Source organism: Diadema antillarum, unplaced genomic scaffold (genome assembly GCF_040938485.1).
Source record: "Diadema antillarum isolate AM-2024a unplaced genomic scaffold, OU_Dant_1.0 seq00001104_RagTag, whole genome shotgun sequence".
Taxonomy (NCBI): Eukaryota; Metazoa; Echinodermata; class Echinoidea; order Diadematoida; family Diadematidae; genus Diadema; species Diadema antillarum.
The window spans coordinates 616,592-640,658 of record NW_027271920.1 but is presented as its reverse complement, the minus strand read 5'-3'; the positions used below and the strand labels follow the sequence as shown (position 1 = coordinate 640,658).

At 40.1% G+C, this 24,067-nt stretch overlaps 1 protein-coding gene across 4 annotated transcripts in view; it reads right to left on the bottom strand.

The window, feature by feature from the left end:
- The window catches only part of LOC139743737 (suppressor of tumorigenicity 7 protein homolog), a 69,595-nt gene that overhangs the window by 24,127 nt on the left and 21,401 nt on the right, over positions 1-24,067 (bottom strand). For 3 of the 4 annotated variants that reach the window (XM_071654188.1, XM_071654189.1, XM_071654191.1), the window contains exons 2-3: positions 14,629-14,711; positions 5,250-5,382 (exon numbers count right to left, since the gene is read on the bottom strand). In XM_071654188.1, coding sequence (XP_071510289.1) covers positions 5,250-5,382; positions 14,629-14,711 — 216 coding nt within the window. Of the gene's footprint in view, positions 1-5,249; positions 5,383-14,628; positions 14,712-23,091; positions 23,257-24,067 lie in introns of those variants that run through there. The other variant, XM_071654190.1, reaches the window with a different exon arrangement.

Below are 24,067 nucleotides of genomic sequence, written 5' to 3'. Positions count from 1 at the left end.
TGTGGATATCTGATTGTTTGTATGTTTGTTTTGTTTTGTTTGTTTTTTGTTTGGGGGGGGGACATACTGTATGTTTCTTCCAAATGGACTGAATACCTTCGCTGTGTACATGTATATGTAAGCATTCATAGTATAAAACATGGTACATAATATCTGAAATTGTACTTCCTGGATAGAAAAGATGATCAAGTAACAATATCAATCACACGCACGCACCACCAATAAGTGCTCCATAAGAGATCAAGACTGAAACTATATGGCTAAAAGATACTTTATGCCTTTTAAAGAAGTAAACAGGATATTTCTGTTCATTATCGATTTCTCATCACTCTAACCATTTATAGGATTTGTAGCTAAAACAGGAAAAGCGATCTTCAGTTTACAATCATATTTATTCTAAAACCACAGAAAATCTAAAGGACATGGAGTCATTTTGCACCAAAAAGGTATAATTTGACAGATAAAATTATATTCTAAATGTTTGCAAAGGAGGACAGAATTTCTAAAGAATTTCAACACACTGGCTGTATCAATCAGCTGCATTATTTTTAGTAACCTAAAATGGCATAATTGATATCTACCCGTATCCTAAGGGGCAAAAGTAGAAATGTGAAGGAACTACAGAGAAAGTGAGAGACTCTGCATTACCTTGGATGAAACAAAGTTAAGAAGATGTCAGCCACATTCATTCAATCTGAAAGCTGACGTTACATACTACATCTGAATATCAAAAATACTTCACTCTGTTATTGCTAATCATAATAATCTACCGCCCCTCTTTCTTGCTGCCATGTAAACATACACATAAACCTTATATACAGTACCATTGTAAAAAAAGATAATCAAAACTTCAAGACTGTTGTACTTTAAGTTCATGACTTGCAATTATACATTGTACACATGTACATAGAATGAGGTAGTACACTGTATGTTGTACTGTACACAGAACTCCCCTTCTACAAGTCCCTCGGTTCCTGTTTCCTTCACGCTTCTTCTTTGCCCATACTTCCACTTCACACATCCAAGTTACCGCAAGACTTCTACAAGGTCTTCCGGCAGAGCTACCACGTCTCACGCATTCTGAGTGAGACTCAAGCATTTAGGGTCTGTCTCACGATCTCACGCATGACACCCATTTTTCTCACGCATCTGGCAAAGTCTGCAACTTGGGCCTACAATAAGAAGCATAGCTCAAAAGATTAAAGCGAAAGTTGCAATTGAAGGTATATTTTCCCTTTGTCTTTCAAAATACGTACAAAATAGTCACTTAAGTATGCACCTGATCACACCATTAAGAGCTAAAAATTGAAAAAGCTCCCTCGCTCGCGCGTACATTCGCTCGCCGAGATGCCGAATCATGAAAATCTCACTCATAAAATTTTTTGAACTTGGCATCCCATTCTTCGACCTTTAAGGGACTGCAACCGAATTCACTTTACAGGACCTCCATTATCATTTGGTCTCACTACCCATGCATCATGTTGCACCTGCCCTGGGTCTGCCCCCTGTCTGAGGGTGTTTGGCCAATAAGCCATGCATGACTGCTGTTGCCAGGCCGACAACAACTGTGAAGACCTGTCGGTCACACTTGCTTAACAGATAATCCGATATTTGGGGCTGGCAGACAAGATGCTGGCAGACAAGGAATAAAGACAGAAAACTTGGGCCCACGATTGGCAGAACTACCAGAGCCATTGACTAAATTCCAACATCCCTCACCCACTACAGTTATAGAACTTTGCATCTCGCAATTAATCTTTGCAAGTCTCCCCCCCCCACCCCAATCTCTACTGAAGAATTCTCATTTGTTTTCTACCTATGACAGCCATGCACATCCAAAATCATTGCTGAATATTAATCAATGTATGTTGAAGAAGCGTGTCAACGAAATGTACATGTACCTGTACACTGTAATATTGGTAGCCACAAAGATTCTAACTTGAGAACAATGTAGCATAAATCAGGACTAAAATTTCTACACATTGTTTGGTGCATTATGTGTGATATTTGCCAAAATGGAAATGAATCTCTAGCTGATGTGATTGTGCAAAAAAAAAAAAAAAAAAAAAAAAAAAGATCTTGGAAAGCACTTCCAAGAAAGAAAGAAATTCTTTAAAACAAGAGGGAAACCCCCTACAACAACGATGAACAACCCTGATAATATCTCTGTGCAGCTGTATCTGCAATTTGGTAACATCACTTATGCCCCTTTCATGCTTAGCAAATTTCATTGTTTGAGGTTACCCGAGATCCACTGGGTGACGCTGTAGCATGAAAGGCATTTTGGATTTAATCTTGGATAAAATGTCACAACTTTTCAGAATCTTACCCATGAACCGTCCCTTGTAAACTAGTGGGTGTCCACGAAATCTCTCGGGTGCACGTGGGTGAAGTTGCAACATGAAAGGCATACACATTGTAACAGTAAAACTCTCGAGTGAATAGCGATGGTCGGCCATACCAAACATGTCTTGCGGGCTGTTCGCGCATGCGCCATAGCATGTACTTGCACTGCAGAAGAGCGGGAGAGATAGTTTAAGCAGAAGCTCATTCGCTAGCATGAAAGGGTGTTCCCCGATGGATACCCAGTTGAATCTCTGGGTGATCACCCAAGTGACTACAAGTGTAGCGTGAAAGGGACACTTGTAACTGGTGTGGGAAGGTACACGTACACACAGATTGCCCCATTCAGGGTTGGAAATACCATTGAGAGACTGAAACCTGTCCAAGTATTTTAAATACTGCAATTGGAACAGTCAACATTCCAGATGATGAAATCCATCTGCTTCACATGACAGCCAGCCGAAGGTACTTTGACAATAATAAATATCTTAAACTTGAAATATACATGGTAGCCACTACAAGCGACAAGCTTGACACAACACAGCTTCAGCATCTTTGCGCCTCATTTTCTTTGATACTGAAGTGATGTCTGCAGCATCACCATTAAGTCAACAGTATGCACAGCTGTGACAGGACAGCTTTCACTAGTGCATGCCCCATTCCATTACATGCACCTTCCATCGATTATACTTCCCTACGCACATATCAGCTATTCCTTTGTTTATTTTTTAGCATTGTAAAGTACATATCCTGGCATGTTCTACTCACAGAAAAACAGATCAAATTGTCAACTTTCATGTATTAATCATGTTTATCCAGTTGCTGGCTAGTATTTGACTAACCAATATAACATAATCACAGGTGGTTTTCAACTACTGATTGAAACTAGAAATGTCGCTACAGCGACTGGTTATACCCCCGCCAAACAACATTTCATAAGCTTTGGTAAAAACATTTCATAAGCTTTGGTCAAAAAACTGAGGAAGTAGTTAAATCCGCAAGATCTTTCCTTGATCTTCTGCCATTAATATGCCGTTACCATGGCAACGTACTTTCGGGTACTGTCGAAAAATGCGTCTTGCACATCTATAACCAAAGGCACACATCTGTACCAAGTTTCATGGAAATTGGGCAAAAACTGAGGAAGTAGTTTGCAACACAAAATTTTCCATCATTTTGGCTCATAATATGTGAGCTGCTACCATGGCAACATACTTTTTGTCACTGTCAAGAAATGTGTCATGCTGACCTATATCCTAAGACAAACATTCAATATGAATTCCATGAGAATTGGAAGAACACTGATGAAGCAGTTTTGCCATGAAGCATTTTGCCCTATATTTTACCAACAACATGCCGTTACCACGGCAACGCACTTTTTGCCACTGCGGAAATATGCGTCTTGCACATTAACATATTCAGATGAACATCTGTACCTAATTTCATAAAAATTGATCAAAAACTGTGGGAGGAGTTCGCGACGCAAGATTTGTACCCATTTTTGCCCATAATATGCCGTTACCATGGCAACGTACTTTTGGGTACTGTCAAAAAATACGTCTTGCACATCTACAACCCAAGGCACACATCTGTGCCAAGTTTTATGGGAATCGGTTGAAAACTGAGGAAGTAGTTCGCGACGCAAGATTTGCAACGGACCGACCGCCCGACCGACCGCCCGACCGACCACCCGACCGCCCGACCGACCGCCCGACCGTCCGCTGATTCCTATATACCCCCTTCAAACTTCGTTTGACGGGGGTATAAAAATCCCTGTCCAACAAATTATCATATTTATTAGCAGTTAAAAAGATAATAAAGATATAGATTATAAATACACATCCATAATGCATTATGAAGACTTCAGGTAGTAGTCATGTCTTGGCCTGATGCACAAGATTTGGATTTTCCTTGTCCAAACCTGAAGAGCACAAAATGCATTTATTTGATGATAGAATGTGCAAGCTCTGACATTGCCATGAGTAGCTCCTCCTGAGAAAGTATTTTGGAACTTGGTTTTGAAAGCAATCCCTTTTCCTTCTGCACGGCAACAACCTAGCAAAAACACAAACTTATAATTGCACGATTCTGGTCATCATAGTTTGAACAACTGTGGAAGAACAGACATATTAATGTAGATCCGTGTGATTCTACCTTGAAAGGGGAATTCCGATCCAATTAAAAGCAAGTCTAAAAAAGAAAGCAAATTTTACAAGCATGATAGTGAAAATTTGATCAAAATCAGATGAAAAGTAGGAAAGTTTTTAAATTGTGAAGTTTCGTTAACATTTCCCCGACAGTTCTAGAACAGCTGATGAGATGTGAATTTTCAAATGTCTTGGCTGGTAATAATATTGCCTCACAAATTTCAATTGATGGTATACAAAAAAAAAAATGATAGATTAATATTTATGCTATAAAGTATAAAATATGTCATTCTTGGCTGAATCACTTTGAAATAATCTGATTATTTAAATATAATTATAGAGTTCAAGACTTTGGCATAATTGCATTTGGGTAAAATAATGGAAATTTCAAGATTTTGTGTACAAACTATATGGCAAGCTGTGAGGTGATGACATCATCAACTCACTCATTTACATATTTGTATTGACTGTTCAAGAACTGTTTTGAGAAAATGAGCAAAACCTCAAAATTTCATAGCTTCTTTAATTTTCATCAAATTTTATCAAATTTTCTTTGTTGTGCTTATAAAAGTCAACTTTTTTTATCAGACTATCTTTTTAGTGGTCTGAATTTCCATAAAATCATAGATTCTGACAATTTGAAGTCGAGGAGCTACTAAAATCAGCAGTAGTTAAGTGCCGATATGGATGACAGGAGTGAATTGACAGGCTCAACAAAAGGATGATTAAGATGACAGAGACAGGAAACAGGGTTAATACCTGGAGGAGATTGTTGGCCGGATGAGTTCCCCCCTCCATTGTCCGAACCGCCAAGCCATGGGGACAGGTGGTTCAGAGACACTTGCTCAATGAAGGAAGTCCCATACTTTCGGAAGTACCACCATTCGAAGATCTGCAAGATGCAAAGAAGTGAAGTGCACACAAATGAACTTACTGGTGTCCAAGCAATGAAAATTGCATAAATACAATGTACTATATTCCTTTACTCAACAAAATAAAAATCATGAGACAATACATATACATACAGGTATGTACACGTATTTGTGTCAAGTTGTTTCACAATGCACAGGAAAGTGTACTTCAAAAGTCATTAATATGATATATCTCAACTAATTAACTGAATTTTGCACCAAATTTTGGCCACTTTAAAAAAAAAAAGTCTGATATATATCTGATTATGATAGCTAACATTTAACCCCATCTTACACTGTATAGATCTGACCCAGAGTCTTCTAATTAAATCATTTAGTAGTACCTTTATAACATCTCATCTGTTACCTTTGAATTTATCTGAATTATATTTCAGCTTACATTGTATGTCAAAACTATGGTTGTCAACTCTACTGCTTAGAGATATCCAGTCAACAGAGAAAAAATTTGGTGTTAACCTGCAACCACTGCTTTCATCCATAACATGTCAATTTTGTGAATTGCCATTCAGTGCATATAGTGGAGACAAGAAGTTTCGCATGCATTTTAATTTTGCAAATCTTGGCTCTCACAAAATTCACAAAATTGAAATGTACGCGAATATTTCTGGTTTTACAGTATTCAGAAACAAAAGTCCTTGTGCATTCTTTGGGAGTACTATCTGACAGAAATCAAAATGTTAAAACTCAAATGAGAACTGTATGTCATGCCGGTAATGATCTCCACTCCATGTGAAATTAAGTATACAATGTACACATGTACAGTAACAAGCAGTTCTATTTGAGACAGTATTTCCAGCACTACATTATACATGTACAATGTACACTGTGTAGTACATGTAGCTCTGAAGTTGACCACACCAACATACTCTCTCAGTGCAATCAATTTCCTCGAATGGTGCCAAGTGACATGAACAAAAGGCTTTCCTCTTCATTTTCAGGAATAGAAAATGCACGTAACAAAAGCTGGAACCTCCTGTAACTTTCAGATTCTGTTATGTTGGCTTCTAAACAAACTGCAGTCATCAAATATGGCTGGTATATTATATTAGCCATTAAAATCACATAAATATAATGTCAGCTGACAATTTTCTATGGTGTTACGACCAAAATCACTCTGAGAATGATCGCACAAAAGAAACAATCAACTGATGTTCAGGCGGTTTATTAACAGTGATATTGTGGGTACAGACTGGTAATCGGCTCTCACATCAGTACAATAATGATCAATAGAAACAGTTACAAATCAGTAATGGAATCACTTACACTTATTACATGCAATATCCCTGGAAATGTCCAAATACGATGCTCGATGCACAAAGGAATGATCCACGATGCACCGATGAATAATACCTTCGACGTAAATCCAGAGGTGCAGGTAACGATAGTCCAAGGTATAGATCCGGGGTAAAATCCAAGTTATGTGTCCACAGCAAAACGTGCAGAATCGAAACGTTATGACGATCACGTTCAGTTGATGTGTTGAATGATGATTCACTTTATAATGTCCAGCGAGGAATCCAGCCCGTCACAGCTTTGCCGTAACAATGTCCGTTGACACTAAAATGTGGAGTCTATCTCCAATGTAGGCAAATTAATTCTCTGCAGGCAAAATGTCTCCCAGGCCTTATCTCCACAAACATAACAGGTCAGCAGGTAACACAGGAGTGACTATAACAAGTCGCTTCAGAGCCAGAAGTGACGTAACTCTCAGAGCAGAGGTGTTGGGTACTCTGCCTACTGCAGAATTTCTCTAGCTTATATACTATTCATTCACCCCCTTCTAGCACATTCTGTAACTCTCTCCAACCTGGGGCCACACATTCTAGCTAGTCCAAGTTCCAGGAATCCTGGATGATTCACTGCCTATCTATGTACAAAACATCATTGCCAAGAATAACTACCAATCACATTGGGCTACAGGGACAGTGCCTCACTCAGCCAAACATGTAAGCACTTCCCAGAACTTTCTGGAATGGGTGAAATCAATCTAGATTGAGTGAGCTATAATGTATTTCCTGTTACATGCATGTACTGTATAGCTACATTGTATACCACCTAGAAAATTCTCCACTTATCTGGTCAGCCTGTATGTACTATATCTATACCACATAGAATGTTCTCCATTAATCTGGTCAACCTGTGTACATACACATTAAAACAACCATGAATACAGTACATCATACATGTACATAACTACTAGTGTGTACATTTGTGACACCATCCCCCATGGGAAAAAGAAAGCCTTTGCCGTAGCAAGGGTTTCTTTTACCTTCACAATTTCTCATTATTATTTACATTGATAAATGTGAGGTAAAATCGAAGTCAAGCAACAATAATCACATACTATCACGTGCCTTTTGGATAGCTGTATTAATTCCATGTTCTCTTTTCATGGATACCATTTACAATGATATTGCTTGGATTCTCGGAGCTTATACAATCATATCAAACTGTTTTGCACACATTTATGAATATGCTAAACACATACACTGGAAATTATATGCGGTGAAAACTTTTCACCTTTGATACTCTCTTCATGTTACACTCTTGACAGAGCGTCGGCAATTACATTGTTTTTGCCTGCCACATGTTTGATTTTGAGTGCATATGGCTGCGTCATCATGCTCCATCTGAACAACCTGTTGTTCTTCATTTTGAACCGGTCTAAAAAGACCAAGGGGTTGTGGTCAGTATAGACCGTGATCTCCCCTTTGCTATTTGTCAAGTACACTTCGTATTGCTGGAGGGCAAGGATGAGACTGAGAGCCTCCTTCTCAATTGTGGAGTACTTCTTCTGGTATGTGTTCAATTTTTTGGAGAAGTAGCTAACTGGTCGTTCAGTGCCTTCTTCATCTTCTTGGAGCAAAACCGCTCCCACTCCTACATCGCTAGCATCTATTGCCACCTTGAATGGCTTTGCGAAGTCAGGAGCTGCCAAAACAGGCTCATTAGCAAGGACTGCCTTTAGTTTCTCGAAGGCTCTTTGACACTCATCAGTCCAGGTGTACTTTGCCTTGCCCTTCAGCAGGTTTGTTAGGGGGGTGACTACAGTGCTGAAATTCGGTACAAATTTCCTGTAGAAACCAGCCATGCCCAGAAATCTGAGCAACTCCTTCCTGGAATGGGGGATGGGAAAGCCTAGTATAGCCTCTACCTTGGCTTCTCTTGGCAATACTTGTCCCTGACCGACTACATGCCCGAGATACACCACTTTGGCCTTTGCAAATTCACTCTTTGCCAGATTAATCACCAATCCGGCCTCCTTGAGTCGATCGAAAAGTTGCCGCAAGTGTGTAATGTGCTCCTCCCACGTGTCACTATACACTAGGATGTCATCAATGTATACTACACAGTTGTCAAGTCCAGCAATGATTTGGTTTGTCAGCCGTTGGAAGGTGGCCGGAGCATTTTTCATGCCAAATGGCATTACTTTGCATTGGAACAAGCCATCTGGTGTAGCAAAGGCAGAAATCTCTCTGGCTTTGTCGGTCAAGGGCACCTGCCAGTATCCCTTTAGAAGGTCTATTTTACTGACATATGCAGAATTTCCGACCCTGTCAATGCAGTCTTCTAGTCTGGGAATGGGGAAAGAGTCTGTTTTCGTCACGGCATTCACCTTTCTGTAATCTATACAGAATCTCTGAGACCCATCCGGTTTGGGCACCATGACGATTGGGGAGCTCCAACTGCTTTTACTCGGTTCTATTATGTCATTGTCTAGCATGTATTGAACCTCTTCCCTTACTTTTTGCAGTTTGCTCGGGTTTAGTCTGTAAGGGTTCTGCTTGATAGGGTCAACATCTCCTACATCAACATCATGTACAGCCAGAGGGGTGCAACCTGGTTTGTCTTTACACAGTTCTTTGTACTCATGTAACAGACTAGTCACATCTTTCCTCTGATTTTCAGGTAGGTAGTTCAGTGCCTCATCTACTTTCCCTAACATCTCTGAGTTAGACAACCTGGCACTAGAGGGCTCACTTCCATGCTCATCTTGAGCTTCTCCCTCTTCATCTACTTCTTCTTCTACCACCTGGGTTACACCTACCGGCTGACTAGCCTTTCTCTCATAGTACTCTTTCAGCATGTTTACGTGACACACCCTCTGATCTTTTCGTCTGTCTGGCGTACTGATCACATAGTTCACATCATTGAGTTTCTTTTTGACATAGTACGGGCCACTGAACTTGGCTTTCAGTGGTTCACCTTGTATGGGCAGCAGTACAAGAACTTTGTCACCTGGGTTGAAAGTTCGGGCTTTGGCATTTTTGTCTGCCTTTCTCTTCATAGAGTCTTGTGACACTTTCAAGTGTTCCTTAGCTACCTCACAAGCCTTTGAAAGCCTTTCACGAAACTTTGACACATAGTCAAGTAGGTGGACCTCATCATCCTCCGTCATGAATTTCTCTTTGATGAGCTTCAGTGGGCCCCTGACTTCATGACCGTACACCAACTCAAATGGGCTGAAACCCGTCGACTCATTTGGGGAGTCCCTCGTTGCGAACAGCAGGAAAGGGATGCCCTTATCCCAATCCTCGGGATACTCCTCGCAAAATGCCCTAATCATTGTCTTTAGGGTCTGGTGGTAGCGCTCCAACGCACCTTGGGATTGGGGATGATAAGCTGACGACTTCAGCTGCTTCACACCCAAACGATACATCACCTCTTGAAATATGCCTGACATGAAATTTGACCCTTGGTCAGACTGCACTTCCTTGGGCAACCCATACCTAGTGAAAAACTGCACTAGAGCATCTACCACAGTCTTAGCAGTGATATTTCTCAATGGGATAGCCTCTGGAAACCGTGTAGACATATCCATGATTGTCAAGAGGTACTTGTGACCCGACCTAGTCCTAGGCAAAGGTCCAACACAGTCGACTAGAACCCGACTGAATGGTTCTTCAAACGCAGGTATCGGAATCAATGGCGCCGGCTTCACTGAATGCTGTGGTTTACCAGCCACCTGACATGTGTGACAAGTCTTGCAAAACTCAGCCACATCCACATTCAACCCTGGCCAATAGAAATGCCTCATGATCCGATCCTTTGTCTTTCTGACGCCTAAATGGCCGCCAACAGGTAACTCGTGAGCAATCCTCAAGATCTCACCGCGGTAACTAGGAGGGACAACAACTTGACGGACCACCGTCCAATCCTCATCAGCTGGCCTATGGGGAGGTCTCCACTTCCTCATCAAAATGCCATCTTTGACATAATAGCACTCAGGGACCTTTTCAGCCTCAGCCTCAGAACACGCCGTCTGAGACAAGCCTTTCAACTCAGAGTCTGCCTGCTGTGCTTCAACCAAGGAAGACTTGCTAAACAGCCCATCACTGTTAGCCTCGGAGCCTAATACAGCAACCCCATCATTCAAATCCTTGAAAAAGGTTTCTGCCAACCAAACACCGGAATTCTCCTCCACATCAACAGAATCCGCATCATCTTGAACAGCTCTACGAGCCTGAGACCTAGTCACAACACAATCTGGGAAAATCCCAGGAAACTCCTCCTGCAACTGCTCAGTTTCAGCAACCACCACTGGTTTATCCGAAACAACTGGAGACGCAACCACCTTGTCCCCAGCCAAGTCATTCCCCAACAGGAAGTCAATGCCTGCCATGGGCAACTCAGGAACAACTCCAACAGTAACATGACCAGAAACTAGGCCACACTTCAAATCCACTCTATACAGTGGCACTGACATATAACTGCCATCAACAGTCTGAATCAAGACTTTTGCATTCACTGCACTATCTGGTGGAAAAGTCATACCACCATCCACCATCAACGACTGAGAGGCCCCCGTATCCCGCAGGATGACTACTGGCTTACCTGCCTCACCAGAAGTACATGGGGTCACCTCACCATCAAACAAAAAGCTACGATAGCTCTCATCCACCTGCTTCAGCCTATCTTTGAATTTGGGAGATTGACTTTCAATGGCCTGTGTTTCACTGAACGGGACACTGTTTTCGGGTAGGACACTTTTTGACATGACAAATCCCAAGTCCTTCTTTGTTTTGTTTTGCAACTTCCAACACTGTGACTTTACATGCCCTGTCTTGTTACAGTGAAAACATTTAATGACATTTGCACTTGTACCGGACCCTTTGTCAGATTGAGGCTTTGGTGTCGATGAAGTTTCAGAACTCGTGCCTTTTTCAGAACCAGCATTCTTTGGACTGCTCGACTGATTTTTGTCTCTCTTATTTCCAGAGAAATTCCTGAAAGGTGGTCTGTTGTCATTTCTGTGGGTCAGCTCATACTCATCAGCCATCAAGGCTGCTTTATGCAAACTTGTCACTTTGTGATCATCCAAATGTGACCTCACACTGAAAGCAACACTCTTTTTGAATTCTTCCAAGAGAACAACCTCACGTAGGTTATCAAAATCCTGATCCACTTTCAGGGACCTGTACCACCTATCAAACATCATTTCTTTTTCACGAGCAAACTCAACATGTGTCTGGCCTGGTCTGCGGTACGAATTTCTGAACTTGTGTCTATATGCCTCTGGCACCAACTCATAAGCATTCAACACTGCTTTCTTGACTGTAGCATAGTCACGTGATTGCTCTTCAGAGAGAGATGAGTACACATCGGCTGCTTTGCCGACAAACACACTTTGAAGGAGCAAGGGCCAAAATTCCTGTGGCCAGTTCAAACTGTTAGCCACCTTCTCAAATGACACAAAATATGCATCAACTCTGTTTTCTTCAAACTTTGGCACCAATCGAATGTTCCTGGCCAAATCAAATTCAGAGGGAGCCCTTTCATGAGTTCTTACAGTCTGTGCATGAGCCAATTCCATCTCACGCAATTTCAGTTGTTGCTCAAGTTTCTTCATTTCAATTTCTCTTTCAATTTCTAATCTCATCTTCTCTTTCTCCATTTCCATTTCTTTCTCCTTCATTTGCAATTTAGCAAGCTCAAGCCGTGTCTGATCTGAAATTTGAGCTTGATCAGGAGTATGAGTTTCTTCTTTGAGCTCCATGTGACCAGCCACTAAGTCAAGAATCTCTGCCTTTCTTGCACCTTGTGGAACATCAACATTTAAATGCTGTGCAATAGCGGTCAAATCACATTTGCGTAACCTTTGCAAATCCTTGAGGGACAAATCTGTCCTCTGAACAAATGCCTGAACATCCATCGTACTGATTGACATTGTCACAATGTATTACACACACTATACAATTGAACAACCAACTCAACTGGTATTTTGTCTATACCAATATTCTGGATTCCGGAACGTTCCAAATTCTAACTTTTGGCTTTAATTCACTTCCCGGACAAGCCCCCAATTTTGTTACGACCAAAATCACTCTGAGAATGATCGCACAAAAGAAACAATCAACTGATGTTCAGGCGGTTTATTAACAGTGATATTGTGGGTACAGACTGGTAATCGGCTCTCACATCAGTACAATAATGATCAATAGAAACAGTTACAAATCAGTAATGGAATCACTTACACTTATTACATGCAATATCCCTGGAAATGTCCAAATACGATGCTCGATGCACAAAGGAATGATCCACGATGCACCGATGAATAATACCTTCGACGTAAATCCAGAGGTGCAGGTAACGATAGTCCAAGGTATAGATCCGGGGTAAAATCCAAGTTATGTGTCCACAGCAAAACGTGCAGAATCGAAACGTTATGACGATCACGTTCAGTTGATGTGTTGAATGATGATTCACTTTATAATGTCCAGCGAGGAATCCAGCCCGTCACAGCTTTGCCGTAACAATGTCCGTTGACACTAAAATGTGGAGTCTATCTCCAATGTAGGCAAATTAATTCTCTGCAGGCAAAATGTCTCCCAGGCCTTATCTCCACAAACATAACAGGTCAGCAGGTAACACAGGAGTGACTATAACAAGTCGCTTCAGAGCCAGAAGTGACGTAACTCTCAGAGCAGAGGTGTTGGGTACTCTGCCTACTGCAGAATTTCTCTAGCTTATATACTATTCATTCACCCCCTTCTAGCACATTCTGTAACTCTCTCCAACCTGGGGCCACACATTCTAGCTAGTCCAAGTTCCAGGAATCCTGGATGATTCACTGCCTATCTATGTACAAAACATCATTGCCAAGAATAACTACCAATCACATTGGGCTACAGGGACAGTGCCTCACTCAGCCAAACATGTAAGCACTTCCCAGAACTTTCTGGAATGGGTGAAATCAATCTAGATTGAGTGAGCTATAATGTATTTCCTGTTACATGCATGTACTGTATAGCTACATTGTATACCACCTAGAAAATTCTCCACTTATCTGGTCAGCCTGTATGTACTATATCTATACCACATAGAATGTTCTCCATTAATCTGGTCAACCTGTGTACATACACATTAAAACAACCATGAATACAGTACATCATACATGTACATAACTACTAGTGTGTACATTTGTGACAATGGTCAATGACCTAAAAGAACCTCCCTTTCCCTTTTAAATGAGCAAATGCAGCACAAAGCAGTCATTATCAAAGAAGTTTAATGACACCTATTGTGAACACAAAAGAAAAGAAATGAGAGAGTAGGACGTTTGTATTCAGGAGCCATTACTCTTTTGTTTATAGATCAGTTAATATCAAAGATTCTTCTCACTGGTGATGTATAATTTGCAAGCACAAAAGGCAAAAAATATCAAATCAAAACACAGTCCAGTATGACAATCAGCCGTCTATGTTAAATTTATAGGTACAATACTGAAACAAATTCAAAACAAGTTTTTACGAGAGTCACAGGAATAGAATCACACAGACCACTTTTTAATGACCTCTTGGTCATAAGAATAAAGTGTCACAGATGAGGTAAAATCTTATATACTACAGCTTGTCAACTTTCCTTCATCAAAAGATTTTGTATAACTTCACAGTAATTAAGATTTTAAGACTTTTTTATGATAAAGTAATTAAGATGATGACTTCTTGATACTGCTCAAATTAAACCAATTTGAAATACCAGTTTTATTTCACTCTCTTGAGGCGACTCTCACTTCAACATTTGGAGCATAAACTCCAAATTCCAAAACATTCCAGGTGGTTATGAAAAGATATATATCATATACAGCCATATGAGTTCAGTGCTCCCTAGTTATAGCGACATATAATTTGTGAAATTAGAAAGAGAACTAACAAAACAAGGGGTGCTACGTATGAACATGAATCCTCATTTGTAGCAGTACCCACCAGGATGAGACCAGAGATGAGTGATGATGTCCCTGTGAGGGCCACGTAGAATTTTGGAGTCAGCGTGTTCAGGAACATTGCCACTGAAAGCCAAGACAGAAAGACAGAACACGTTGATCAGCCTGATGATTGTTTGTGATATCAAAACTCAACATACACATTCACATTGTACCACTAGCACATGTAAACATGCCGACACATAACACACAGAAACACACACACACACACACATTCTCATACACATGATTACAGAATGTGAGCTGGCCGCAACCTAAGGAATGAATTGGGCTGTCACACTGTATCACTGCACAAAGTGTGAAAATGCATCAAAACAATCCATTTCAAGTTACACTACAGGCAGGAAATATTCAGGATTTCCTCTGGACTTTGGATACCTGACCTGCACTGGATGTACTCCAAATTCTGAGCTAATGGCCCTGCTAAACTTTACATTCAGGCCACAGCAGATATAAACCTGATTTATGTGTTTTGACATGTCCAGTACCATATGCACAAGAACTCAAATGTGCATGAAAGGTTACTCAGCAATAATTCTGGGCAACTCCTGAAATTTTGCTACAAATTTTGTAGAGAGGCATAAAACTGACACTGACAGAAAATACTTTATTCTCAATGCCCATAATACTATATCAAAAAGAAAATGACTGTACAAAATGTATATCCACTATGGTTGTTGCACACTATATTGTACATTTCACATGTGAAAAAAACGATAACAACAAACAAAACAAACAACTATGGACAGACTTCAAATACATGTACACACGAAACTTAAAAATCCCATTGCAGAAATTAATATTCTTCCAATGCTAGGGGAAATTACCCCCCCCCCAAAAAAAAAAAAAAAACCAAACAAACAAACAAACAAACAAACAAACAAACTTATTTTCAGGCTCTTCCAAGGTTGAAATGATTAATTACCAATTTATAAGCTTTAAATCACAACAACAAAAAAATCCTGCCACCAAAGTGCTTAGTTTCTCTTTACATTCACAAACACACACATACATGTACACACACAATATTTTGCACATACACTGTACAGGTGTACATAGGTATGGACCAAGACATGGGTATGTTTATTTAAACTGCCAATTCACTATTCTCTGTCAACTTGCTTAGAGCTCACACAGAACTCTAAATATGTATTTCAGTAATTTAAAAGCAAAAGCAGACAAAACTTAAATAAGAGCTTTATGCAATAATTTTTAACCAAACTTAAGGGTAGTGCTGCATGGGTAGTCTAATAGATGAAATTCACCAGAGTCCCTCCAATGGAATATAATGCCTTTTCTATTTTAGGAGAAATATGATAGTGAAAAGGAAATACTGTACATTATGAAGTGAATTTGCTAAGTTTATGTTGTTAATGCAAAAATCAATTTTGTACAGATATACAGTTTTGTAATTAACAAACATACAGTGATTTGTACATGTACGTATACAATGTACACAATTGTATACAATGTATACAATTTGTACAGTACTGTATGGACTGTAGAGGACAGAATATTGTCTTTCACAATATGTTACGGCTAGAACTTTCTCATCTATACTACCTACAGTTTGTACTGTGCTTACTAGGAGGCTTCTGACATCTGAATATCTTTCATGGGCAAATTGCTGCCCATTGTTGAAGTTACAAACGTACTGTGTACAGTAGGACCAGCATGTGTGATCAGGCATCTCAAAAAGTGTTTTGTTTTGCTTTGCTTTGTTACACATTGAAAATCCCCAGTATTATCCAAGACGGTAGAAGGTATGTCTTCTTTCCAAAAGTTGCAAGCATCTGGCAAAATGTGCACACTGTACTACGTGTTGTGTGGATTAACAAAATGGGACCTACATGTACAGTGTATAAAATACTTTCAAGACACCACTGATCATGACAAAATCGATCAAAACACAAAACAAACAAAAGACAAACAAACCAAGTAGACATTTCCTCTATATGACAAATTATGCACTAAAGACTATACAATGTGTACAATGTAATTTACTATGACTATAAATACTGCCGACAAAAATTGAAGACAAGCCAGTGCAGTACCAATTCAATCATCATAAGAAGTGACCACAATATTAAAGCCATATGGCATTTTCAAAGCTACACTGTATGTTACACATTTTCTAATGCACACTTCATCCTTTCTCACTGCATCGTTGAATTTGCTCCAGTTTCAGTTTTGCCGGTATACTTGTACTCATTTTCCCCCCTCAACTGTGCTTGAAGAAATATAATCCAATGGGGGGGGGGGGGGAGGGAGAAAGCAGGAATCAATGACAGGCACTGTAGGCAAAACTGTGCACAGAAAATATACAATGAAACCACTCTGCTGATAATGAAACCCAACAAGATGGATGGTCCATTATGCCAATGACAGTTGATCAAACTGTGGCATTATGAATCCACTTATTACCTTTGATACTGCCATCCTTTGTGCTCCAGGAGGAGAGAGTGAGAATGAATGGAGGACCCTCTTCACATGGAAGGTTTAATACAGAATACTGAGATTCACTTTCTTCCCTTATTACTGGGATACATTGGTGTGTGTCATTTATTCTGTATAGATTATTATGCTTTTTATCGTCAGCCACACAAGAGGTTTCATGCGTAAAACTTCCCTTAAAAAGAAAGAAAGAAAAACTTATATTGAGTGAATCTGGTCGAGTTAGTGCATACGGCCTATTCTACCTTTGCAGAAGTTGCAAAAATCTAATGATTCACATTTAGAACAGTATCGGAAAAATCAAGTCAGCTCTGATATACTGTACCTTGTACACAAGTTGAAGTTACATTGTACACATTGTAATTAAATTCTTTCTCTCATACACACACACACACACACACACGCACACACACACACACAAACACACACACACACAAAGGAAGTGGGTCAACTATGTACATAATTTGAGCAGACTCTACCAAAGATGAGGCTCTTTTCCTAATCACAAAAAGATTAGAATCACAAAAAATTGTCCAGATATGAAGCAAGCTTTATGCAGCCTCCTGACTTCTTTTTTGATTAAGTCTCTCTTTATCTCCTTCCATTTTTCTTTTTTTCTTTTTTTTTGGGGGGGGGGGTGCAATTATTCATCATTGCAATAAGAGATTGCTACTGTCTTTTTTTTTTCCTCTCTCTCTCTCTCTCTCTCTCTCTCTCTCTCTCTCTTTCAGGCACCAGCCCAGATTGTCAGCATGTGTTGACCTTTGATGACTTGCTTTCCCTAGCCTTGTGACCCAATACAAAGTTTCCCAGAGTTGAAGTTAACTGTCATGATAAAACTACTCTTCAGGTAGATGCATCAAACTGTTCCTCTTATCCCCACGCCTCATCAGTACACGAGATTTGTTTACCTCAGCATGTCAAAACACTGGATCTTCCTGATTCCAAATGCTATGCGAGGTGGTTGCAATACATAAAATGTACAATGTATGTGCTAACATAAACAATATCATTACAAATTTTAGCATCATCCAAAGACTACCTGAAGGCTTCTCGAATAACTCCGATGTGTATGTAGAGTTAATACTTGTGAATATTAAAATGGAAGTTGAAAATACCTCCAAAATGTCACTCACTGCTGCAGTAAGATAATCAAACATAATATACATAGGCCTATATTTTTTTTTTTTTTTTTTTGGGGGGGGGGGGTAATATAATTTCATGACATGGGTCATCACTTCAAAAGATAAACCACTTCCCTGTCAAACAGCATGACCAACATGGGTTATTTCTCAGTCTCTCCCACATACAATGTTTATTCACAAATCTTATTAATATTGTGCAAGAAAGCATTAAGGCATCAACCCTTTCATACACATAAATATGAGCAAGGCTTCCTCAGAAGTCAATGTGTGTATGAAGCGAAAAGATTGATCAGCATGAATTGACTCCTCATGCAGGTTTTCAAAGGGGCATCTCACGGAGTCACAGGTTTTAACAAACACCTCAACAGGCAGGCATTGGTTGCCTGCTCTATAATGACTAACATGCACCATGCAATTATAGAGTTCCACCCTGGGCATGAGCAGATATTATGCACATTGGACAGGCACAGCACAAGGGCAAGCCATTCTCATCTGTACATGTACATCCGAGATGGCCAACTCACAGCTACAGACTGCAGTAAGCGGCAGGAGAATGTCCACGTGCAGTATATCTGTCCTCATGCTGTGGTGTACCATTTATAACCAGGAAAGATCCAGTTCAACTTTCAATGCATCCTCTGACTTACACTGTTACAGTATCACTATGCATTGACTACAAAACCTGGTGCCTGCTACACTTCCTTGATAAATGAGATGGCACGATGGTTTGCAAAGACAAGGCGGGGTAGGATGGTTACATGTTGACTTCATCCCTTACAGTGTATCTGCCTGGGACAGATGGGTTTAATGGGCTTGATACAGTATCAAATGATCAGTGAAACAAGTCTACAGTTCACAGTGACTCCATAATATGATTTTCATAAAGTTGATGCAAGTCTCAAATTGAATAAAGTATCCAAGATACAGTACATTGTATCTTGTTTACTGACAGGCATTCCAAAATTTGATTAGAACTCCTTTTCAAAGAATTCAAAATTTCTTTGTTTATTGTCTGTAGTAGAGTCTTCTTGCCTTGTAATATGAAAACACCACGCTAAATTTTATCTAGAGCAAAAACAGCATGCTGCTGTAAAATGTACCTAAATGTCATGAATGGCCTGTCAGTACAACGGTATTTTGTGAATGCCATTGCATGTGATGCGAGTGATACTTTGAGAATGCCAAAATATGTATGATAAATCACATCAGCAAACAATTCCTTCTTCTTCTTCAATGATCAGTTTCTTACAGGAACTATCAAAACTCCTTATACACATCTTAATAAAGAGCAGGAAGGCTGGCTCTAGGATTAATATTCGAGGAACCCTGCGACGAATTGTGTAAATCTTAATCACTGATCTCTATGAAAGTACACACCTACTACTACATCTAATCTCGACTGGAGTCGACCATGGCCAATGAGGGTACTCTTTGGGTGTGTTTGAGCCCTCACAAGCGAACCAAAGCGAACTGAACTATTAAAGTGTATCATACTCCACTGTGCCAGATTTGGATTTCGAGCGCTCTGTTGAGAAAGCGTACCTCATGAGTTATTTTTAGAAGAGGTCATGCATTTTCATTTTGTAGCAAAAGGGTCATTCACCTGGCACACCTAAACTACTTACAGCTGTCCCAAACAAAGAGAATGATGTCTTTGCATTATGATATATGCGCATGATACACGCATTCTTTACATACGAACTTTTGATACGCTTTTGGTACCCTTTTGGAGCATATCGGGAAGTAGTTCACTTTTGGATCGGTACAGTACAATACGGTACACTTTAGGAGCATTTGAGCGCTCCTCTGGCGCAGGTACGGTACAGTTTGCTTTAGGAAAGGGCTGGAACGCACCCTTTGATTTACATACAAAGTGTACATACAGAAACTGTTATGTATTCACTGACAGGTGCTATTCATGGTTTTCGAATACCCTGGTAAGCAGCGAATGAAGATTGATTTGATCAGACCACCAATGTCTCTCCATACTACTGGGTTTTTACCCATTGGCCCGAATTCACGAAGGTGGTACAAATGAAACCATGGTTTAAACCATGGACAAAAACCATGGAGCGCCAAATGTCACATGGAATATTTCATTACGAAATCAGTCATTTCGTCGATGAAATGATTATTTTGTAACGAAATGACAACATTTTGTACCTATAATTCCGTCCACGAAATGATAATTTCGTTGACGAAACGGTCATTTTGTCGACGAAATGACCAATTTCGTAACGAAATATTCTGTGCGACACTTGGCGCTCCATGGTTTTTGTCCATGGTTTAAACCACGGTTTCATTTGTACCACCTTCGTGAATTCGGGCCATTGAGGATGAGTCCCAAGTATACTCAGGCAGGTGTCTATGGGAAATGCATGTTGTAGCAAACTCAGTCCATCCTCGACAGGTTAATAGGTACAGACATAATTCAATACTTTATTGTCCACACCCAATTGGACATTCTACTCTTTACCACACAAAGCATTCTGAAGTTATGGCTGGTAAACTTGAGATACTCATACTGTATACTATCTTCTTTTTTTTTTTAAAGTAAAAAATGCAGCAAGAGCCACTCTTTCCTTACACCATTAAAAATAATAATAATAATAATAATAATGAAGAACAAATAATTGTCCCGTCTGCTGGAAGGCCATTTCTATGGTAAAAGCACAAGACCCTTCTCATTGTCTACCTGGATTTCAGCTTTGCTCAAACCTATTTCTTTATGTCCCTAACTTTTTTGTGTCTTCCTTACAGAAAGTTTACCCATAGAAGAATATTACATTACATGTATGTTCATAATGTTCATATTGTGGTACTTTTGTCTAGCAGCGTCTCACAAGGAAAAGATACACTGTAAAAACTACCAAAGTGTAAGTCCAGTATCATTAGGTATTCATAACATGGGTGTCTTTGCACACTTGAAGCATTAAAGCTTTAATACAAAGAGGCAAGATTGATATCCTACAGCTGTACATGGATAATGCTTACATATCTGACACATTAAAATGTTAACATGTTTTGAATCATCACATGACCATGAAAACTCAGAGTCTAGTGTTTGAGTAGTACTCTAGACATCTTTAGACATCCCAACAGTACCTTCTCTTCTTTGTTTTAATAGAAAACCAATTAATAATAATCTTTCCTTGTAAGTGGTCAAATAAGAAGTAGGAATCTGTTGGGATTATTGCATTGAAGATTCTGCTCACATCAACCACACAACCACTGCTCATTTTTATGTGTGAGAAGAGACTTGCAAATTGTACATCATGCTCTCAGAGACAGGGCAATCCAGGGGTTTGATAGAAGCCACACACTGTTATGACTCTGACACTTATTGATATTTTAGGTTACAGCCATGTATTCTGACATGTTTCAGCTTTTCAATGACATCACAAACCAAGTTTGGCTATCAATAATGAAGTTTATGCCATAAATATTGCTGGATGACTAAAAATATCACAGAGACACCACTTCGCCACTCACTCACTACTCCCAATGCCAATGCGCGTATGCCTAACGTACAAGCATCATCTGAGCACTAAAATTAGCTTGTGACTTTGATATGCAATTGTACTGTCAGGAAAAGCTGGAATCTATAACGGTCTTGAACTGGTCAGGTCCTGGTCCTGGGAGACAAATGCTGCAATCTCCCCTTGGTAAGTTATTATTCATTTGTTCTCTCCTTCACTCTCACTTTCTCGGTCAGAGCGACAAGAGAGGAACCACAAAACAACAAAGGAACTTGAAACAACTGACGAGGTAAAATTGTTAAATTCTCCCAACAGTTCAGGAGCTTTATAAGAAAGGTAATGTATGCAACCACATGCATGTGTCTTTACCATCTAGCCACTTGCGTGCAATAGCCACAGCCCGCGTTGCTGGATACAGCCACACACGTGTAACATGCAATGCGATATAGCAATATCATTGATTGCGTAAAAACATGCAATGTGTACAATGAATGTTTGGCCGGCTACACAGTGTTTTTTTTTTTTTTAAAGGCCAAACCTGCATCATAATTTTCATCATTTATAGGGAAGCTTAAATATGTTTATTATAAGAATATAATTCTGTAACCTAAAATATCATCAATTTACAGTCACATTGAGGTAAAAACTGTGGCCTCTAAACCTGGGCCCCCTGCCCTGCCTTTGTCCTGGATACCCAGATTGCCAAAAAGATGGGACTTTATAAATATTACATTGCTGGTTTATATCGGAAGGCACTGCACTAGTTTAACCAGCTTAACACTAACAGGGCGGGGAGGAGGTTGACCGAAAGATCGGTCTGTTGGCTGGATCTGGTCGTCGGGGATATGTTCTGCAGAGACTGCATCTGGCTTCACGGATCCCCTCCTAAATATACATGTCTACGGAGCTGCAAGGACATTGAAGGAGGAGAGCGATAACGTCAAAAATAAAAGATTCCTCCAGACAGACGGATCTTTCTGTCCAGGAGGAGGAAACTCTACTCTGCATTACTGCCACTAGAAACCATTGACTGCTGCTAGTGCTACCCTACAAACTCAGATGAAAGTAAGGAGGCAGATCATAACTTTTCACTTTCTCTCTCGAATAGCTCAACTTGCACTGGCTTGTTTCTGGGCACACAACCACAACCTCCATTTGCGTTGCATTGTATCAGTGGGGACATCCTTGCACTTCCACCAGCCGTGCCAGCACACAACGCGACGGGAAGCCATGCAGCATGCACAAAAACAGAGAGCACGCATCAGCTCCCAGCCAGCGACCCAGACAGCATACACAAGACAGACGGATAGCCGACAGAAATGTCCCGATTAGCGACAAGAGTTAAGAGTCCCATTCATTGTTGCTTACCATTCATACTTGCTTGCAAATCGACAAATCTTGCCCCTTCAGTCTTAAAGGATAAACACCAAAGAAGTATTTGATGGGAAGATCATCGCACCGTAGGGTAGAATTCAGTGAAATTTAACAGCATATGGAATTTAGTCGCAGACACCGCAGCAATTTTTCAGGATTCATAAGGAGACGGTCAAAGGTCAAGTTGTGTGTACGGAGAGTACGCGCGTACGGTGCATTAGGGGGATCAGTTGGTTTACGATCGTTGAATTGAGTTGGCTACGTGTGTCCGTACGCGCCGTCAAAGCGCTATCCCATCCTGTACCTATCCCGTCGAGCGGACAGAGATGACTTATCTTATCTGGCATGACTGTATTGACATTTTTTTTTTTTTTGGACTTCTGCAACATTTATTATAATATAGGTTATAAATCTTGGACCCCATGGAAGAACAGATCTATCATGTTGATAGATCTGAATTTGGGCTATCCATCGTTACATGTTATCATCATTGTCACATGTCAACTTGTTTTCATTGTGTTTTGATACTTCAATCTTGATTCATGTTTCAGTTATGCAGAGACTCCAAGCCAAAGCACCTTCTGATCGGGAGATTCTCCCGCCTGAAACCCCTAGCAAACGGGAGACTCCAAGTTGATGTGTGCGAAGCGCGAAATTCCTAGGGTTATAGCTGTTCTCTGGTGCTATCTAAGGCTTATTTTTTCAACATACAATAGCAATAAGTAAGAAATCCTTTCCAACGGGAGACACAGAGCCAGGGCGGGAGAAATTAAATCTCAAACGGGAGAATGGGAGATTCTGCAAAAATGGGTTTTCGGCGGGAGATCTCCCGTCGAAAACGGGAGAGTTGGAGTCTCTGGTTATGTCATTTTCAACACTATGTTTATCTTCTATATGATCTTATTGTTTCGGAAATATAAAATGAAAAACAAGAATAATATTGCAATCTACAGTAAAACCTGTCTTAGCG